Source organism: Peromyscus eremicus, chromosome 3 (assembly GCF_949786415.1).
Source record: "Peromyscus eremicus chromosome 3, PerEre_H2_v1, whole genome shotgun sequence".
NCBI lineage: Eukaryota > Metazoa > Chordata > Mammalia > Rodentia > Cricetidae > Peromyscus > Peromyscus eremicus.
The window spans coordinates 109,003,998-109,024,789 of NC_081418.1; the positions used below are offsets into that span (position 1 = coordinate 109,003,998).

The 20,792-nt window shown below is 44.1% G+C and overlaps 1 protein-coding gene across 1 annotated transcript in view; it reads right to left on the reverse strand.

Annotated features, from left to right (window-relative positions):
* Positions 1-5,426: 5,426 nt before the first annotated feature.
* Positions 5,427-20,792, reverse strand: part of Eogt (EGF domain specific O-linked N-acetylglucosamine transferase) — a 33,737-nt gene continuing 18,371 nt past the window's right edge. The window contains exons 11-18 of the mRNA XM_059258261.1: positions 17,724-17,816; positions 16,249-16,320; positions 16,075-16,161; positions 14,981-15,049; positions 11,472-11,533; positions 7,970-8,089; positions 6,826-6,928; positions 5,427-6,338 (exon numbers count right to left, since the gene is read on the reverse strand). Coding sequence (XP_059114244.1) covers positions 6,192-6,338; positions 6,826-6,928; positions 7,970-8,089; positions 11,472-11,533; positions 14,981-15,049; positions 16,075-16,161; positions 16,249-16,320; positions 17,724-17,816 — 753 coding nt within the window. The 3' untranslated portion in view covers positions 5,427-6,191. The remainder of the gene's footprint in view (positions 6,339-6,825; positions 6,929-7,969; positions 8,090-11,471; positions 11,534-14,980; positions 15,050-16,074; positions 16,162-16,248; positions 16,321-17,723; positions 17,817-20,792) is intronic.

Genomic DNA, 20,792 nt, shown 5'->3' on the forward strand with positions numbered 1-20,792 from the left:
TGAATCAGAAAATGAGCCAGCAAGCAGAGTTCCTCCATGGTTCTCGTCTCTAAATTCCTGTCAGAAGTTTCTGCCCAGATTAATCTCAATGATGGATTGTGATCTGGGAGTGTAAGCCAAATAGACCCTATCTTCCCCAAGTTGCTTTTGGTTGTAGGGGTTTTTTTTGTTTGTTTGTTTTATTTTGATTCTCCCACAGCAACAGAAAGCAAACTAGAACACACATAATTTTTAAAAATATATATTTTAATCCAAAACTCCTAAGGGTTGGACAACCAAGGTCACAAAGTATCTCATCTTCTAGATGCTTGAGACCTTCTGACTTGTGTGTCCATGTTAGTGGTGGATAAATACTGCTCCTGAAGTGCATCCTGGAGTCAGGATAGGAAACAAAACCATTAAAGAATGAAAAACACCATGAAAGACCACTACTGTGTCTTTCAATCCTCCAAGCTGGAGCCCAAAGTTGTGAAGATTAAATGCAGCAAGCAAGCACTGTGTAAGAGTTACCGGTCCTCGTCAACATGATGGGATTTAGGACCACCACAGAAACTCAGGTGTGGATATGTCTACAAGGGCATTTCCAGAAAGATTTACCTGAGGAGGGAGCTGGCCTGAATGTGGGTGGAGTCCCAAACTTAATAAAAGGGAGAAAGCAGGTGAGTATCTCTCCTTCCCGACTGGGGACACAGTGTGACCAGCAGCCACCTCATGTTCCTGCCTTCTCTGCTGTGATGAAGTGTGTCACAGCAATGACACAAAAAACTAGCACACACTTAGAACTGCATTAGGTCATACCCACGTGGGCTCAATATTAGCACCCACCTCACTGAACCGCAGTCCTTAATGTTCTATAATTCTTGGGTTTCTGGCCATCAGTGAACTTGTCTAATCAGAATTCTGTCCCAACAAAATAATAGCAGTGAGGCCCATGATAAAACCAACACAAGAATTTAGCTTCAAGGCAGAACTGAAATGTTACCATGCTACATTCAGACTTTCCAGCCGAACTCCCAGGTTTTCCAGCATGCATCCTGCCCAACAGCTTCTGTCACTAGAACTATCTCACAGGGCACCAAGCACTTGCTGCTTCACAAGATGAGGTATTACCCAGGATGCAGATGCTGGCAGCAGCAAAGGCATCCTCCATACATCCCCTGTGATCCTGAAAGCTGTCCCAGTGACTGCAGGTGCCCTCACTTAAGGAATGGAATTCACCACCACCTCCATCACCACAACCACCCCACCCCACCCCACCCCACCCCACCCCACCCCACCCTCACCACCACTACCACCACCACCCTGTAGTGGCAGTCAGGCCTTCCTTCCAGGCTCAGAAGCCTAGAGTGAAGGATGAGAGTCTCACTAGCAGTACAGGCCCCAGAGGCCATTTGGAAGGGCTTGACTGCCACCTCGTGGCCACTAGGTACACCGGCCCACAGAGAGTAAGAACAAACAGTAAATTGCTCGCATCAGCCTCTCTTTGGCTAAGAACGATGACTGCATCTTTTGATGTGTCCTAGAGAGGAGTGGTCTTCGAGTGTTCTGGCAACATCCCATGCTTGAGAGGGGTTGGCATGTTTTGTTGTTAGTGGTGTTTTTTAGGACAGAGTCTCACGTACCTCAGACTGGCTTCAAAGTCGGTAGCTGAGACAGAGTGTAAACTTCTGGGCCTCTTGCCGACAACTTCTGAAATTATAGCTATTCATCATCACGCCCGAGACAAACCTCTACCAACTGAGTTCCTTCCCTATCCCCAGTAGTTTGCTTTAAATAATTGGTTCCACTCCGAGACAAGTGTGATGGTTCACCATCATTACCATATCTGGATTTAGAATAACCAGGAACATACATACACCTATGGTTGTGTCTACGAGGGTGTTTCTAGGCAGGTTTAACTGAGCTATGAAGATCCACCCTGAAAGTGGGCACCACCTTTCCATGGACTGGGGGTCCTGGGCTGAGTATAAAGGAGAAAACTCGCTGAGCCCTGAACAGTGGCCCTCATCAGTGTCTGCTTCATGACCAGGGATACAACGCAACCAGCTGCCTCAGACTCCTGAGGCCGTGACTTGCCAGCCATGATGGATGCATGCTTGAACTCTGGGCCAAAAGAAATCTTTTCTTCACTCCTTTCTTAAGTGGCCTTTGTAGGGTATTTTGACACAGTAACGAGAAAAGCTAATGCAGCAATCACTCCTGGGCTGATTGACACGCTTCCAGTTGAAAAACATTTTTCTATTTTCTCTGCATTGTCTATACGTCAAAGAAAACTGCTTGATGGCTCACAGATTGAGAGCACTGGCTGCTCTTCCAGAGGTCCTGAGTTCAATTCCCAGCAACCACACAGTGGCTCACAACCATCTGTAATGAGATCTGGTGCCCTCTTCTCGTGTGCAGGGACACATGCAGGCAGAACACTGTGTACATAATAAATAAACCTTCACAAAACTACTTGATAATTATAAGAAACCTTAGGACATTTTTTCCATTCTCTGTGTTCCCCATTAACTTTTCCCTCCCTCCCTGCTTACCTACCTTACATGTAAGCATCCCTAGTTAAATCCCTTCACGAAGAAACCTCTACATCCAACTGCCTGTTGCTGGCCAAGTGGCTTTGGGCACACGTCTTCTCCTCTCTGCTCTGTTTCAACATATAGGAGAATGATCTTTTGGCTTTTGAAAGAGTGTAGGAATGGAGAATTAACTAGTAATACTCAACAGAGCCCCAGTATGGCCCCTACCCTAGAAATTACCCCCTAAAATAAGAACTCTCCTTACCCTTGACAATCTACAGTTGGAAGTTCATGATATTATCTATACGAGTTCTTTTTTAAACAAATAAAAATGAAATTGGCATGTAATGAAGACTCTAAACTCAAACTTCCAGTGGGCAGGAAGTTGATGGGAGAACGGAACCAGCCCACACACTGCCCTCCCTGACATTGTCAGCTGCACTGTGTGTCTTGCCTCCAGACAGGCTCTCAGCCTCCAGGTTGTGGGGAACACTGACGGATCCCAGCAATGTGTTCTTCTAATAACTGTCTCACAGCTGGAGGAATTGCCCTGGTCAAGGTTCTCCTATTCTCCTCCTCTATGGCTCCAACCTGGATGGTGACACCTCCTGCCTCTACTGGGACTTCTCTGAAAGAACCTATGTTCTACCATGTCCCTGAAGACCTTCTACTTAACTCCAGGTGATGTCTCCCCCTGCCCAGTCCCTGCCTTTTCTGGACCCCATGCTTCCTCACCTGTGTTGACCATGAGAATCCACACACAATAAGCCATCATCTTGTGACCCTTCATCCCAGAGTCTGTGATCCAGAGAACGTGACCTAAGACATCTGCCTGTTACCTGCTCTCAGCATAACATCAAGAGTCACCCTGTCCAAGGGAAAGCCAGGTCTTTACTCCTTTGTATAGATGCATTCAGAATGAAAAGACAAGAGCCTTTCTATCAACATGTGGCGTTATCCTTTAAGTGACCTCTGACTCCTCTGTCACACGAACTACATTGGGCTGTTCCTCCAACTCAACACACATGCTTCTGCTTCGGGACTTTAACTCTTGCTGTTGTGTATTTTTGGTTAGCTCTTTGTCAGATCGTCAACCAACCTCCATCCCCCGCCTCCTTCCAGTCTTCTAGACTCAACTGTCACCTCCTCACGCAAAAGTCCACTCAAGCCCAGACTCCACACCCCTTTCTTACTTTGGCTTTCTCCACAACAGTACCAGGGTCTGGAACACTGTGCTTTTCTACATCAATATTGCTTAATGCCCATCTCCTCTACCAGAACCTAAGTTCCTGGAACCTAAGCTGTCTTCCTAGAGGCTGTAAGTGTGACTGGTACACAGTAGTGACTGGCTCGGTGTGGACTGCATGGGCAAGCAAATGCAATGCAGACCCAGCTGTGGAATGACAAGGCTTGGAACCTTCGGGGACATCACTGAATAGCATCTGGCTTGCTCTTGAAATCAGGAGCCACCGTCCTCCCACCATTTTGATAAGGCTTGTGCAGGGCCACATTTGTGGAAGCATCAGATAAAACAACTGCTAAATAAATGTAAGGTAATTTTTGATTGCACTGAACCCTTCATCAGTGAGCTAATTACTTTTTTAAATCATGTACAAGCTATCAGATTTTTTTTTAAAGCAAAGGATGTGACATTCAGACACAGAAAACCCTGAAGACGTTCGGATATTTAAATGAAATGTAGAAAGCTTTATTCCAAAGCCAGGCATCTCCTTACAGACTTAATAAAAAGAGCTATGTCTACATTTTAAATTTTACAACAATTTGAAGACCTTCTGCTCCCACAAAAAAAAAAATGATAGAAGTCCCGTAACTAATTAATTAAATGACTTTCTTATTTATATAAAGTATATTCTGTCTAAATGCAAAATCTTCAGATATATTTTACTATGAAACTGTTCTCGGTCACTGAAGTCCCAGGTAGTCTGTGGAAGCTTAGGTCCTGTGCTGCTTGAAATGAGGTAAGAGGATGAAACAGCTTTCCAGAGGCAGTCTTCGGATGTTTATCCTTGATGACTTGGGCAACATGCTCCTCCCACCCCTTTCCTACAGAACACCCCCATTCCTGCTGCTCACTTAGGACTCTGCACAGAGAACAACAGCCATCCATCACCTAACAGTTCCTAATGTTACAATTCTTTCCAAACAATCTTAAAACCCATCAGAAGTCTTGCCTATCACACGCCACTATTTTCTCTAACGATATTTTAATAAATACAGTGTACAACTCTGTTACCAAGCCCTGAAAGCAAAAGTCAGCAAACTTCTGAGGAGGTACAGTTACCAACATTTTGGGTTTTTTTTTGGGGGGGGGTCACTTCTCTAAAATTTAAAAATAAAATCTTTTGGGGGCAATTTGTTTAATCCACTGTAAAAACTAAGAGTAGCATCTACGTGAGGTGACTCAAATGTTAGTAAGATGCAAACATCACACTGTACAGTAAAGCAAACCCATGGTTTCTGACTGCTGAGCTGGATGCTCACCAACAGGGAGATATGAAGCCATTCAAGGAAAAGCCTGCTCTTCATCCATCCCATTTACTCAGGGCCACTTTCTTAGGGCTTTTCATTCTGATTGGGTAATTCACAGCTCTACTATTTTTTCAATGGCCTTACTTTTTTCTTTAATAGGCAAAGAGTCTCTTCGTGCAGCCACCTTGCAGTTTTTACAAATATTAGGGTTACTTTCCCCCTGCCAGAGGTAGGCGCACACAGCTGTATGTGCTTATAAATGCCTGCCTGATGGAAACTACCACTTCATGTCAAGTCAACATGAATGTTCTCATGGCTGATGGGTCTGCAGAGATGGTACTGTAGAATGGTCTGATGGATTCTTAACACTGCCATTACATTTGGGGAGAACATGATTGGAATGAGATATGTAAACACAAATTAATACAACAGTTTGATTTATTCAGGTTCTTGGTGCACATAACCGGGAGCTGACTAAACACTGATCTATAACACAGTCTTATAGCTTGGTCCTGAGAATCACAGACTTATGCTGGTGTGTGGATGTGCATGTGCGTTGAGCATGTGTGTTGCTAGAGATTGAACCCAGGGCCCCATACATGCAAGGCCAGCATTCTAAACTAAGCCATGTCCCCAGGCCCTAGAACCATTATTATAAACAGACAATGGCAAGTACAAAATCAGTTTTGAATTCATCCAAGTACATAAACAACAAGGTGGAACACTCTGGAATTACAATCATATTATAGTCAACAAACACACTTATAAATTCTAAAGCTGCTTAAGTTGACAACTTTGGTATCCCGACAGGAAAGCTCTGTTACACCAATGGGCACCGGCCCAACTTTGAACTATAAAAGTAACTTTTTTCAGTGCAAAAATACTATCGCTATCGGCAAATAGCAACGACACAATAAACACATAGAAGACTTAAAGACAAAACATCCTGAACGTATGTTTTCATATAGAAAAAGTAATTTTGTAGACAGGCACGGTGGTACACACCTGTAATCTGAGCACCCAAGAGGCTCAGAGGATCATTAGTTCAAGGCCAGCCTGAGCTATATTGGAAAGTCAAAAGTCATAGTTCATCTTACAGGAGGCTATGGCAGGCTGTTTTGCTCCTTTGCCTGTGAGTCTGGATGTGAGAGTGTTTAAACGCTCTCTTCTTGTAAACAAACATTTCTACAGTTCATCATGTTTCTTCTTAAATGGCCACTGTGGATGTCGCAGTACATGCTCTGCAGCCTCAAGGACAAGGTACATGAATTCTTCTACATCAAAAGAGTAGTTGGTAAACTTGGGGTGTTCACCCAGAGTTGGATGGTGCCCCTGCAGAGACAAACCAGAACACATTCCCAAAGTCACTGAGGATACGTCTTCTCTACAGAAACGAAATCATTTTACTTTGGCTAAGACAACTATTTTAACTCATGGTTTTCAACAGAGGCTGGCAAGCTTTTCCCACAGAGGTCCCAATAATGTTTTCAGCACTGTCAACCATCTGTTCTCAGTCACAGATGCTCTGCCAAGGAAATACACAAGCAAGCCTAGACAATATGCAGACAAATGTGGCTGCTCTCAATAAAACTTTATTTACAAAAACAATTGGTGGGCCACATTTGTACCATAGAGCTACTGTTTGCTGATGGCTGCTATATATAATCTGATGTAAGCTGTTTTAACAATACGGAGGTTTTCTCCAATTTACAAATATAAAGCACACCTCAATATTCAAGAGAAGCACAGTGTATCTTTGAGACTCAGTGATGGCTCTCATTTTAATAACTGGACTTCAAACCATTTGACTGAATGTTACCTTGTCTTGAGGAAACACTTTGCTGGGCTTCCGCCAGGTGATGTAGTGGACGCCTCTGAGCCTGGCCAGGTCTAAGTAACAGCGCTCATCTTCACAGTTGTACCTAAGGACACAGGGGTGTCACAAGGGGGTTGCCCAATGTGTAACAATCTAGGGTGGGAAATCCATCCCCCAAATATGGTCTTACTAGAGGGTTTGTAAATAACAAAAAAGAGAGAGATAATTTTACAAACATGCTCAGGGCTGGCAGACATAGGTCTGAGGTCTGTGGTAGCATGCATAAGGCACTGGGTATCATCCCCAGCACGGCAAAAACAATTTAAATGAGTATTCTCAGAGCCTTGCCTTAATTTTTAAAGAACAGAGTAAGGTCGAGGAGTGGGCATCTTATTCAATAGGTCCTCCTGCCTATGAGCTGGAGACTATCTTATAAGATATTATCTTTACATATGTGGAAAATGGAGTTAGGGAGGTGACACATTCAAGGTTAAACAGCTGCTTAATGAAGGAAGCAAAATCCCACCCCAGGTCCCCTGGGCTCCAGTATCTCACTGGAATTCCCCGCCCTTTCTCCTTTCTTCCATCCGCCCCTCCTTTCCTCTAGAACAAATGACTTCTTTAAGACAGAAGTCCCAATCACCTCCTACCTCACTAACAGCTCGAAAATGTCGTGCAGAGTATTGGAAGTTCGTATCAACCTTTCCTTCAATGGTCTCCTTATGGATCCCCTTCTCTGCCTCATACATGCTGGGTAAGCAATCCACCTTTGCAGACGGTGCCTCTGCTATGCCCACCACCCTAGCCCGGTTCTTCTTTCAGCATAGTAATTATACTGGTCACAGGGAGGGGAGTGCTCACAGTGTGAGAGGCACACAGTAGTGAACTCTGGGAAACTCTGGGAACTCGGGAAACCACAGACTCACATCTTGCGAGTGGTACTGAGGCTACTGGGAAGGAGGGAGTGTCTGCTTCCTAAGAGCACTGGCAGACCTCAGACCCTTTAGCCTGAGGTTGCTTTCCTTTCCAGACACCACCATGATGTAGCTTGACGGGAGCATATGAGGCTAGCTAGTGCCCACATTGAAACTCTTAGCTCCGAACCCGGCTCGTGAGCTCTCCGTGGAAAGCTGCCACCTGTACTCACAGCTCGAATACAGCAGCCCAGTCTGGAAGGAAAAGTAAGTGGGTAAGGCCAGCTCCGTGCATGCCAATAAATATGTCCGTGTTGTGTGTGATCCTCAGCTGATCTAAAAACGCAAGTTCTCTGCAATACGAGACAACACAAGAGAGGCGAGACAAAGGGTGAGTTAGTTCATGATCCACTGGGACGGTATTTATACACTGTGTCACATTCCACATCTGGGCTGTGATGGCAATGTCGGGTGCACTTCAGTATTCAATAACTTAATTCATTCTTTGATAACTTAACACATTCTTTAAGCACAAACTTTTATTTCTGTTTTTCAAGGGAACATTAATCAAAAAAGTCATGACACATGATATCAACATAGTTACAAAAATAGATAGAATTCGAATAAAAGGTACCATTCCAATGGGCAGATAATACTGCAGCGCAGAGCTAGCAGGAAGCCCTGCTCTTCCCTCTTCCTGGAAAAGGCAAACGAGCAAGTGCTAAAGAGATATCAGAATAGCCCAAGCTGAAAACTACTCCCATTAAGTAATAAAAGAACTTTTCAAAAACGAGAATGGGGGTGCTGGAGAGATGGCTCACCAGTTCAGAGCACTGACTGCTCTTCCAGAGGGTCTGAGTTCAATTCTCAGCAACCTCACGGCAGTTCACAACCATCTGTAACTTCAATACGAGGGGATTGGAGACACTCTCCTGGCCCCCTCAGTCACAGCACACACGCAGTATGCAGGCATACACGCAGGCAAAACGCCCATACACATAAAAGAAAATAATAACATAAAAAAGAAAATAAATGATGTGACATTACTCGATGCCACAAACCTAAGATGGTCTTAGATGCAACCAGCCGTAGTCTGTCTTTGCAGGAGACTACGATTTCACAGTTGTTCTTTTAAAGTCAAGATACCAGTGGAGTGCGAGCATAGGAAACCATGTAGGGGGTGGGGGAGCTTCAGAGATGAACATAGGAGGGGTAATAGCAAAGGAGACACAAGTAGCATTCAGCCTACGTGTGCTTCGTTCTGCCAAAGAAGCCCCCTCTCAAAAGCCCATTATAAAACTGAGAGGGACAGGTGTATGTCAACAACCCATAAAAGGTCACTGCATACCTCACCCCACCACCCCGCCTCCCTTCTTGCCCCCTCAGAGCCCGGCAGGCTCTGCTCTATGCCTGTAACACCAGCAGACGCAAACATGTCCACTGGAAACCAGTCTACAGAAATGTACTGAAGTGAGGAATAAGAACTGGAATATGGGGGAGGGGGGACTGAACAGTCACAGAAGAACAAATGCTCCCAGCCCCACTGTACCCAAAGTCTAGATTGATAAAGATCTAAGAAGGAGAGGAAAATTCTTTCTTAAATCAGCTTTTTTAAAAAATCCAAAAACGAAACAAAGAAACAGGAAGGAAGACAATCTTTCTGTGTGTCTCACACCGGGAAAAGGTGTCTCCGTTTGCCTGGGAATGTGAACTGGCGCCAAGGTAAGGACGGTGTGATTAATTCTGATTAATTTGACCCATTGTGGGAATCACACAGAAAGGGCGTCTCCAGGAAGAACTGTCTAGATTGGGTTGGCCCGTAGGTAGATTGTGAGGGTTTTATTTTTTATTTTTGTTTTTTTTTTTTTTAAATTGGGTTAATTGTGGTGGGAAGACCCACCCTGAATATGGGTGGTGCCATTTCACGGCCAGGCCCAGGACTGAAGGAAAAGAGGAGAGTAAGCTGTGCTTGGCCTGCAGGCATGAGTTCACTGCTCTCTGCTCCTCCGGAGACTGTGAATGCAATGTGACTAGCTACTACAAGTCCCTGCACCTGGATTCCCTGAAATGATGGACTGTAGCCAGAATTATGAGCCAAATAAACTTTACTTTCTTAGGTTGTTTTTGCCAAGGTATTTTTACCACAGCAGTAGAAAAGGAAGGTAAGACAGATGTGTTTGCTCAGGTAAACAGAGGTAAACCCCTTGAACTTGCCAGCTGGAGAACCACCTTGGACTGGAAGTCACAGATGCCAATGCTAATCAGCTATTAATGATCACCGTAGACTGACAAGGTATGGATTTACTTTTCCTTGCTTCACCGGGAAAATGTTCAGACAGCCTAGAAAGCAGGTAACGGCCCAGCATCAGAGATGCCTCTCTGGCTCCTTCAGGTTGATGCCAGGCCTCCATCTTGGCCACACATGTCTTCGTGTGCCAATGGAAGAAGCCACCACAGCCCAGTGTACTGTGTGGAGCAGGGGAGCGTTACGTCCTCAGAGCATTGCTGCAGATGTAAGGTGAGCGAAGGCCAGTGGAACGTAATAGCAGGGGCTGTCTCACAGCTTCTCCACTCTGTGTCTGAGGTCCTCAACACAAGAGGCACGCTGTCCGTCATGCCTGGACCTCAGCTTTGAAGCCCAGTGGCCAGCGCACAGTCATATCCTTAAGGACTCATCCCCTTAGGAAGTAGGAGCTGATGAATGAGTGCAGCACTCCCAAGCTTCTGTAGCTGCAGGAAGTGCATCTATGGCAGGTACCCTCTGCAGGGTGTGTGTGTGTGTGTGTGTGTGTGTGTGTGTGTGTGTGTGTGTGTGTGATAGAAAAAAAACTATCAACTGTCATAAATTTGGATTGTGATGATCACGGGAAGATGAGGAACAGAGAGAAAACTTCACTTTTGTGGTTTTTCTTTGGGGCTTTCTTTTTGAATTTTTAAAATTAGATGTATTCATTTTTTTTAATGTGTGTGTTTGGCCTGCACGTATGTCTGTGTACCATGTGTGTTTGGTGCCCCCGAGAGGTCAGAAAGGGGCATTGGAACCTTTGGAATTGGAGTAAACAGCTGGTCCACCCCCATGTGGGTACTGGGAACCAAGCCCAGGTTTTCTGCAAGAGCAACAAGTGCTCTTAACCACTGACCATCTGTCCAGCCCCTTTTAATCTTTCTTACACTGCTAGATTTTTTTCTACCTGGAGGACATACTGCGTTTTACAGCGTGACTGCTCTCAAACCAACAGGAATTACTAGATAGCAGTGAGAAGCATGTTCTTTTGGGTCTACCAAAATTTAAAAAGAAATATAAATACTTTATAAAATTTTTTTAGTTAATGGTCTTCAAAGTTGAAATCCATTAGCTAACAGGGTAAATTAAGCCATGTGTGTGTGTGTGTGTGTGTGTGTGTGTGTGTACAGGTGTGTATGCATATATCTATATATGTAGATATATGCATATATGTGTGTGCATGTTAAAATTTAATACTAGCTGCTAACTTTTAAAAATTCAGAAATTTGAAGTGAAAATCTGGATTCACTATTTCTCCAGAAAAATAAGATTGTACCTGAACAGGAGACCTCAGAAAGCTCAGCAGCCCTCCTGAACCTGAGTCCCCTGTCACTCCCGTTTTGCTTAATGATAGTGTCTGGGTGTCACATCTTGGTCTGCAAGGGCCAAGGGTGTCCACCAGTGAGGGGCTCAATCTAGAGGTGAGAACATCTGCCCGGGCTGAGGCTTACCTGTATTTGTAATCAACAATCTGGACTTCAAATGTGGATACTGTTTTCAGTGCATTTACCAGCTGGAAAAAAAAAGAAGAACATGCAGAATTATTCTTTTCTGCTTTCCTTTATAAATCCTAAAGTTTGTTTTTTAATTAAAATTTGTTTTGTTTGTGCCTGTGTTTTATGTTCATATAGTACCCATGTGTACAGAGGACAGCCTCACATGTTGCTATGCAGAAATACTATGCACTTCATTTGCCCTGGAGCCAGCCACACCTACCGTGTGTGTGTGTGTGTGTGTGTGTGTGTGTGTGTGTGTGTGTATGTGTGTGTGTGTGTGTGTGTGCGCATATGAAAGTGCATTCACCTGTCTTCATACATAACAGAAGTCAGAGGACATAACTTTCTACATCACTGTTTTTTTAACTTGTGTGGGGGGTGTGTGTGTGTGTGTGTCGTACATGTCAGTGTGGATGTGTGAATGTGTGCCTGCAGGTGTGTACATATTCGGAGGTCCAAGGGCAAAAACAAGTGTTGCTCCTTCATGATTCTTCAACTCTATTTCCTGAGACAGGTTCTCTCCCTGTCTCACCAATTTAGACGGGTCAGTCAGTGAGCTTTGGGCACCCATCTGTCCCTGCTGCTCACCCCGCCTCCGGGTGCCATGGTGGAGAATGCCACCACTCTTGGCTTTTGTACATGGGTTCTTGGGATCCAAACTCAGGTCCTTATGCCTGCATAGCAGGTACTTTATCGACTGAGCCATTTTTCTAGGCCCTTCTCCTCTTTAACATTCTGAGACAGGATCTCTCACTGAACCGGAAACTCACTGTTTTGGCTCAGCTGGCTGGAAAGTGAGCTCCTGGCATCTGCATGTTGCGGTTCCCCAACATTGGGGTTATAGGCACATACAGCCATGCATGGCTTTTACATAAGCCCTCTTACCCACTGAGCCATCTCTGCAGTCCCTAGGTCTGGATCTTGTATATATGGGTTCTGAGGGTAAAAACTCAGGTTTTCATGCTCGTATGGCACTCGCTTTACCCAGTGTGCCATCCTCTCATCTCCTAAAGTTTATTAACTTTTTGCAGATAAAAATTTGTATGCATTAAACATCATTTATGTCTATTATTTTAGACCTCATTTGAATTCAAATGTTGAGCCTATCTCTTGAATTCATCACCCTATTTCCCTATAACTTCAGAGCAACTGGGTACTTTGAGGATGAGGTGACACAATGTTGGAATTCCTGGCCACTCCCCCAGCTACATGATCGCACATGTGCCGTCCAGTAGCCAAGCAAGAAGCTTAGTCATCCCAGGGCCTTATGTCCTACATAATCCACGCGCTTCATGATCACATAATTTGCATGCAGTGTGATCATGCAATCTCTGTGCATGTGTGGCATAGCTTCGTAAACCTATATGTGCATGTACAGGGGGAGCCTATAAAAAGTGGGTTCCATCTATCCCTTTTCTCTCTCCCTGCATGATCTTCAATAGGCCTAAGAACTCTCCTCTGTTCTCCTTCCCCTAATAAACTCTTATAGTGGGTTTTGTGGTGCCTCGTGGCTTTTCTCACCTAGTAAACAGCACCGTTTAATGAATAACACAGAGCTGCATAATAACTAATACACAATGCTTCAGACACTATGCTGAGATGGCTCTTTCCATCCAATGTCTCATTTCAAGCAAACCACAACAAGTTTGGGCCCCATCCTCTGGAAATACTGAAGTACTGGCAGAAAAAAAAAAAACCCTGCTATTTCTATGTCATTTCTAAAATCACCTTTGACTATCATTCTGGCAGACAGAAAGTAACAGAGGACAAGGAATACGCTATCAGAGAACATCCTGATTCTGCACATTCCTCACAGCACTGTAACCTGACTCTGTGATGGTTTGCATCTCTACTAGGTGGTCCTACACAGCAATAGCAACTATCAACAGTCACAGAAAGCATTGATCTGGGCAGGAAGTAGAAGCAGTTGTAGGGAGTCTGTCCAAGATGAAGAAGGCCCTTGGTTCAATCCCTGGCACAGAGGGAGAGAGGGGGGGAGAGAGGAAGGGAGGGAGGAAACAAATCCTGCTCTTCTCACAACACTCTCTGTTCTTAAGCAGCACATATGAATCGTCGGATGCAATCTAATTAGTGACTCCATTTTATACACATGTATGCACAATTGCACAACACACGTGTAGTCACAAGATGGATGTTTCCCTCTACAAACAATCACTTTTTTTTTTCCAGGAGAGAATTAATTAGGTAGCATGAGATTTAGTCATTTAATGAGGTGGACTCACATCAAAGGAATTCCAAGTGTCTGAGAGTCCTGGAATGAGTCCTTTCTCTAATTTCCGACCACACATGATTATCTCAACAAACCTTGTGCTGGGGCAAGTTTGCAGTAACCATCATTTAACCAGACCACCTGGGAGACAGGCTGTACTCCTAGCACTTATGAGATTGAGGCAGCAGGATTGTGAGTTCAAGACCAGCCAAGCCTACATAGTGGGTTCAAGGTCAGCCTGGGCTACACACACACCTGTGTCTTCTTCTCTATTCACTAATCAGTGTGGTCAATGTACTGTTGCCCAGGTTATGCATACCCTTTGGAATCCATAACCTGTCTTAGAGGAAGAGCAGCATGCTGAGTACTCTTGGGCTTGCCATTGGGAGCTGAATTACTAATCTCATCTCAAAACATTTGTGCAATTTTAGACCTCATTTGAATTCAAATGTTGAGCCTATCTCTTGAATTCATCATTCTATTTCCCTATAACTTCAGAGCAACTGGGTGCTTTGAGGATGAGGCGACATAAAGTCTGAAAGTATCAGGCCAGCATCATAGCAGGTACTGGCACTGTGCCTTCCCTAAACTTCCTTCTCACTGGCTCGATGATGTTCCCTGACCTGCCCTTTCCTGATGGCCCGGGCTCACAGGTACACTCAACCTCTTCTTGGTTCACAGTGGAACAACAGTGAAGAACAGTCTTAGGTCCAGGCTCTCTTGATTATCTGCCCAGTATGAGACCGGATGTTATTTATGATCTTGTGCTGCTAAAATGAAGTGGATGCCCAGGAGCAGTTTCCAAGATGTTCAACCATTCAAATGGATGGAATCTCTTCCAATTGTATGTGTTGTCGGATGCTACAGAAGTACCAAATGACATCAATCATCTCCTAAAAGGCATGCTTGCATGTTGTTACTAGTTTGCCTGGAGGGAGAATGTTCAGCCTCCTGCTGCAGCCCAGACAGGACTCACAGTTTTGTTTGGCTTTGGTTTTGCCTGTGTTCTACATAGAGCTGGTGCAGGTGTACATTTACAATAAAGCAGATCTGGATGGGATGGGAGTTTGGAGATGCTAGCGACAGTAGTTGCAGTAAGCATCGACCATTATGTATCTCTAGAAACCAATCATTTCAAATAAAGATGTTTAATGCAATACAAAAAACATAGTACATTAGCCGTGGAAGGCAGAGTCATTATGATAATATTAAAAGTTCGTACCAAAACACTAACCTCATTTTGGTTCAGTATTTTCCGGTATTCTGTGCTGCGTGCAAGAACGGTAACTCGAACTTTCCCATCCTGCGATCAAAATAAAAAGTTAGAATAATATTAGATATTCTCAGACAAAAAATAATAATAATAAAATGAACCCCAAATCTCAAATGCAATTTCCCAGAGAGGGGAAAGTCACTGAAGATATACTTGGAGAATGGTGACTATTAGCCTGACTTCTTAACCATTATCTCAGGAATGTTACTCAACTATACAAAGGGATAAAAACCTGTCATTCATTGCAGCATGGAGGGAAATGTTAACGTGAGTTAACATTATGTTAACATTATGTTAACATGAGTCAGGTACACAAAGACAAATACTGCATGCTCTCACTCAGATGCAGAAGCTAAAAGAGCTGATGTCATAAATGTATACAACAGAATAGTGGAGAATACCAGAGAAGTAGAGAATAGACTGGTGAGTGGACGCTGGGAAGGAGGGAAGGAAGGAAACAGATGGAGTGGTTACTAGAGACACATTACAGATACTGGAGATTTGAGGTCTGTGTCGATGCCCCTGTAGAGTTACTAGGCTTAACAGTAAGGTGTTGTTTATTTCCAAAAAGCGAGGAGAAAAGAATGGAATGTTACCACAACAAAGATTGATGCTTGAGGTAACACAAGTGCTTTGATAATTATATTGTGTCAAAGTATAACACTGCACCCTAGGAATGTGCACAATTATATGTCGATTATGAGTAGACATAAGTATATCCACTTTAGCCATGGAAGACAAAACTTGTTTATTACACTATTACTTGGTCGATGGTTGGCAGAGTAGAGTGTTTTTGGCAGGGATAACAAGAATTAAATGGAAGAAGGTAGGGAGATATGGGCAAAGAAATAGACAAAGACAAGGAGACTAACGCATATTCTTACAGTACCCTTTAGCTTATTTTCAGTGGCTACTGACTCCTGAATTCAGAGGACTCCAGATCAGACAACATTATCATAGCAAACACTGCCTCTTGGTTATGTGTTTCTCTCCAAAGGTGACATTGATTAGAGATGAATAACCAAACCTACTCAGAACCAAAGCACATCCATTACCTTGGGTCCCTCCTGAGTGATGTTCAGCCTATGCAGCACATGCTCGGAGAAGGCCCTGAATAACCCAGTATTCTGACAGCCAGAGATCTGAAACAAAAGCGGGTCACGTTACAGCGAATGCTCCTGCCCTGGGATTTCAGATGAAAACGTAGGACGGTCATCTTAGATGCTTACCAGAGGCGTGTTATAGAACAGCCCGTACCGCATGCGGGGCAGCAACGAGAACACGGCTTCTTTAAAGCACACCTAAGAAGGAAGACAGTTTAGAAGACAGCATGGTGAGTGTGCACCTTCACGGGACAGCACAGTAAGTGTGCACCTTCACGGGACAGCACGGTAAGTGTGCACCTTCACAGGACAGTATGGTAAATGTGCCCCTTCACAGGACAGCACGGTAAGTGTGCCTCCTTCACGGGACAGCACGGCAAGTGTGCACCTTCACAGGACAGCACGGTAAGTGTGCCTCCTTCACGGGACAGCACGGTAAGTGTGCACCTTCACAAGACAGCACGGTAAGTGTGCTCCCTTCACGGGACAGCATGGTGAGTGTGCACCTTCACGGGACAGTATGGTAAATGTGCCCCTTCACGGGACAGCATGGTGAGTGTGCACCTTCACGGGACAGTATGGTAATTGTGCCCCTTCACGGGACAGCATGGTGAGTGTGCACCTTCACAGGACAGCATGGTAAGTGTGCTCCCTTCACGGGACAGCATGGTGAATGTGCACCTTCACGGGACAGTATGGTAAATGTGCCCCTTCACGGGACAGCATGGTGAGTGTGCACCTTCACGGGACAGTATGGTAAATGTGCCCCTTCACGGGACAGCATGGTGAGTGTGCACCTTCACAGGACAGCACGGTAAGTGTGCACCTTCACAGGACAGCATGATAAGTGTGCACCTTCATGGGACAGCACGGTAAGTGTGCCCCCTTCACGGGACAGCACGGTAAATGTGCCCCCTTCACGGGACAGTACAGTAAGTGTCCACCCTTCACGGGACAGCACGGTAAGTGTGCACCTTCACGGGACAGCACGGTAAGTGTGCACCTTCACGGGACAGCACGGTAAGTGTGCACCTTCACGGGACAGCACGGTAAGTGTGCACCTTCACGGGACAGCACGGTAAGTGTGCTCCCTTCACGGGACAGCACGGTAAGTGTGCACCTTCACGGGACAGCACGGTAAGTGTGCACCTTCACGGGACAGCATGGTAAGTGTGCTCCCTTCACGGGACAACAGGTAAGTGTGCCCCCTTCACGGGACAGCACGGTAAGTGTGCACCTTCACAGGACACCACAGTAAGTGTGCACCTTCACAGGACACCATGGTAAGTGTGCACCCTTCACGCCAAAATAGCAGTCCTCATTTTAGAAAGTAAATTCTAACTCTTTTCCATCTTCTACCAAAATAGTCTAACTAGCAAACTATGTCAAAGAAAATAAAATTCATATTTTCGGAAAGTTTATAGAAAGAGGGATTGAAGGTTTATTTCCAAGAAGTCTAGCTATAATGATAATAAAAAAAAAAAAAAAGAGAAGCCAGAAATCAATGGTAACAGCCAAGAGAAATTCAAATTAAATATTTATTATATGAGTCACTTGGACCTGACAGTTACTTAAAGACATTTCAAATAGGTTTCCAGTACCTTTTTGGAATCATAGGCTTTCAAATGTATGACGTCATAATCAGTAAATGCTTTCCAGGTATCGGAGAACAGGTCACCATATCCATAAGAGCTCTGAAGGCAGAAACAAGTTAGTGTCACCAGCAGGTGCTTAAGAGGACACATACATATGACATCATTTATACACACAATAATATGCTCACTGAGCAAAATCCATTATAGTAAGTAGATTGCGTTTGGAAAGAAATTTCAAAGCAAATGGCTTGAAAGCTTAAACACTAAATGAATATTCTCCCCCATTGAATAATGAATAACGTGACAATACCCCATTCACATTAATAATGTCACTAGTAACATCACATTTATACAACATATAATACTAACAGTATCTGGGATGCTTCCCACGTCCCAGGCATTGTTCTAAGCACTATAAACTATTAATTCAGCAAACAACCCTGCAACTCTAATGGGCAAGCTGATGTCCTCAGCCTCATTTTATACACGAGGAAACCATATATAAATTCAAATAGTTTGCCCAAATTGCAGAGCTAGTGAGTTACAGGGCTGTGGTCAAACCCAGTCTGTGGTCTCAGACTCCATGCTCATCTACTCCAGGACAGCTGCTTCTCAGTGGGAACCTGTCCTAGTGAGTTTACCAAATGCATCTCCTTCCTGGAAGACAGAAGTTAATTATGAGCTCTACCGGGTTAAAGGGAGGGGCTCGGTCCATTTTAAAATGGTGTGACTTAGACTGAAGAACTCAGCCAAGGGACGGAGGAGGGTCAAGTCATGGGACTCCAAAGTCTGCAGTCACTTGTCCGTTATGCTACGTCTCTTTGTGTTTAGGGAATCCTTTTCTTTTTTTAAGATTTTGAAATGTTTATGCTTCCTCTAGTGTAGATATTTCAAAGGTATGGAGATATTAGATATGGTGACACAGAAGTGATTTCTCCAGCAACAGTCCAATAAAGCCCTTCATGACCATCTACAATCAAACTGTTGTGCTGTTGCTCAATAATAAATAAAGAGCAATTAAAAGAAGTAATTTTATACAGGTTCTTGAGACAAAATACTCTAGATAAAATAAGGTACATCTGAAAGGAATTTTAATAATAAAGTAGAGTGATTCTGACTGACCTCTTCCCAGGGAACTTGTGAATTACTTGAGAATAACCACATCTAGAAACAAATTCAAATTATCTAGCACAGTGGTGGGAGGGGCAACTTCCCACCTCACACTGAAGAATACTTGTGTACTCCTCAAGGGGGAAAAAACAAACAAACAAATAAACAAACCAGAAAATCCTCCTGTGCAGATTTCAAATTTGAACATGCCCAGAGCCTCAGAAACACTACTGTAGGACTCTGCCCACAGGAATAATAAGGGTGAGTGTGACGACAAGGACACAGTCAGCCCTCTGGATCTGACGGTTCACTCACACTGGTAGAAAATATTCAGAAAAGTAACTGTGTCTTTATTGAATATCTACAAACCTTTTCTCTTTACCACTGTAGTATAACAACTGTTTGCATGCACTGGGGTATGTAAGCAACCTAGAGGCAGCTTCGGAGCATCTAGCAGGATATGCATGGTCACATGCAATTCTATACCGCTTAACACAGAGGACTTGAACATCTAAGGATTTGGGTGTCCAGAGTGGACCTTGGCAGTAATCCCCCATAGATACAGGGAGAATACTGCATATGGAAAAGACGTTTATAGCATCCAGGAGATAGCTCAGAATCAGAAACAAATGAAGTGTGGGGTGAAGAGAGATGAACACATGCAGGAAATCCATCAAATGGAAAAATGCTGCCACCACTCAAAAAAGGACATGGAAAGATGCCCTTGTAATCTCAGAGCATATTTTATATAATGATATAAATAAATCTTTATACAAATGATATGCATAGAGATCTTTATACAAATTCTGATAAATTTTTGCTTAAGGATATATTTATATTTATTCTGACAAAAAGTCTTGAAGGGACTTACACATATGCTAACTGCTTCCCCCTGCCCCCCAGGGAGACAATGAAATTGGAGGGTGCAGAAGAGACTAAAAGAAAACTTCACATGCTTCCGTAATGTCTGACCTCATGATAATGAGTTATTATTCCTATAATTAAAAAGTAATAGTAGCCGGGCGGTGGTGGCGCACGCCTTTAATCCCAGCACTTGGGAGGCAGAGGCAGGCGGATCTCTGTGAGTTCGAGGCCAGCCTGGGCTACCAAGCGAGTTCCAGGAAAGGCGCAAAGCTACACAGAGAAACCCTGTCTTGAAAAAAAAAAAAAGTAATAGTAAAATGTTCCAAATCCTCAACATCAGAAGTGGCCTTAAATGATTTAGGAGGCTGACAGCTTTGCCCAGGTGCTGGGTACCTAAAGGGGACAGTCACAGCACTGAGCTCTGTGAAGTAACATCTTAACGGCCTAGGTCCTCGGGACCCACTGTGGCAGTACCAGTGTTGGTTAACTTAATGTAGTGGCTCTCAACCTTCTTAATGCTGTGACCCTTTAACGCAGTTCCTCATGTCGTAGTGACCCTCACCCATAAAATTATTTTCGTTGCTTCGTCATAACTGTAATTTTGCTGTTATGAATCATAACATAAATATCTGTGTTTTCCAGTGGTCTTAGGTGACCCCTGTGAAAGGGTCATTTGACCCTCAAAGGGGTCATGAACCCCAGGTTGAGAACCACTGACTTTAAGGCTTTGCTAACAAAAACTCAACTGTGAACAATACCGTCATGTAGTACTCTCCCCAGGCAACCCACAGGCTTCTATGCACTGGATTCTGGAGTGACTGAGCAGAGCGGCTCATACGAAGAACTTGACTGGGAAGTTAGCAAGGACTTCTTTGACCAAGAGGGGAGTATGGAATATCCCTTTACACTATGTTAATACATGTCACTGTGACTGGTTTAGTATAGAAACTGACTGGCCAATAGCTGGATAGGCAGAGGTTAGGCGGGACTTGCAGACAAAAAAAAGAATGTAAAGAAGAAGGGGAAGAGAGGTCTTGGGAGTTGCAAGGCAATGCAGAGGAAGCAGGAGATGAACTTGCTGCACTGAGAAAAGGAACCAAG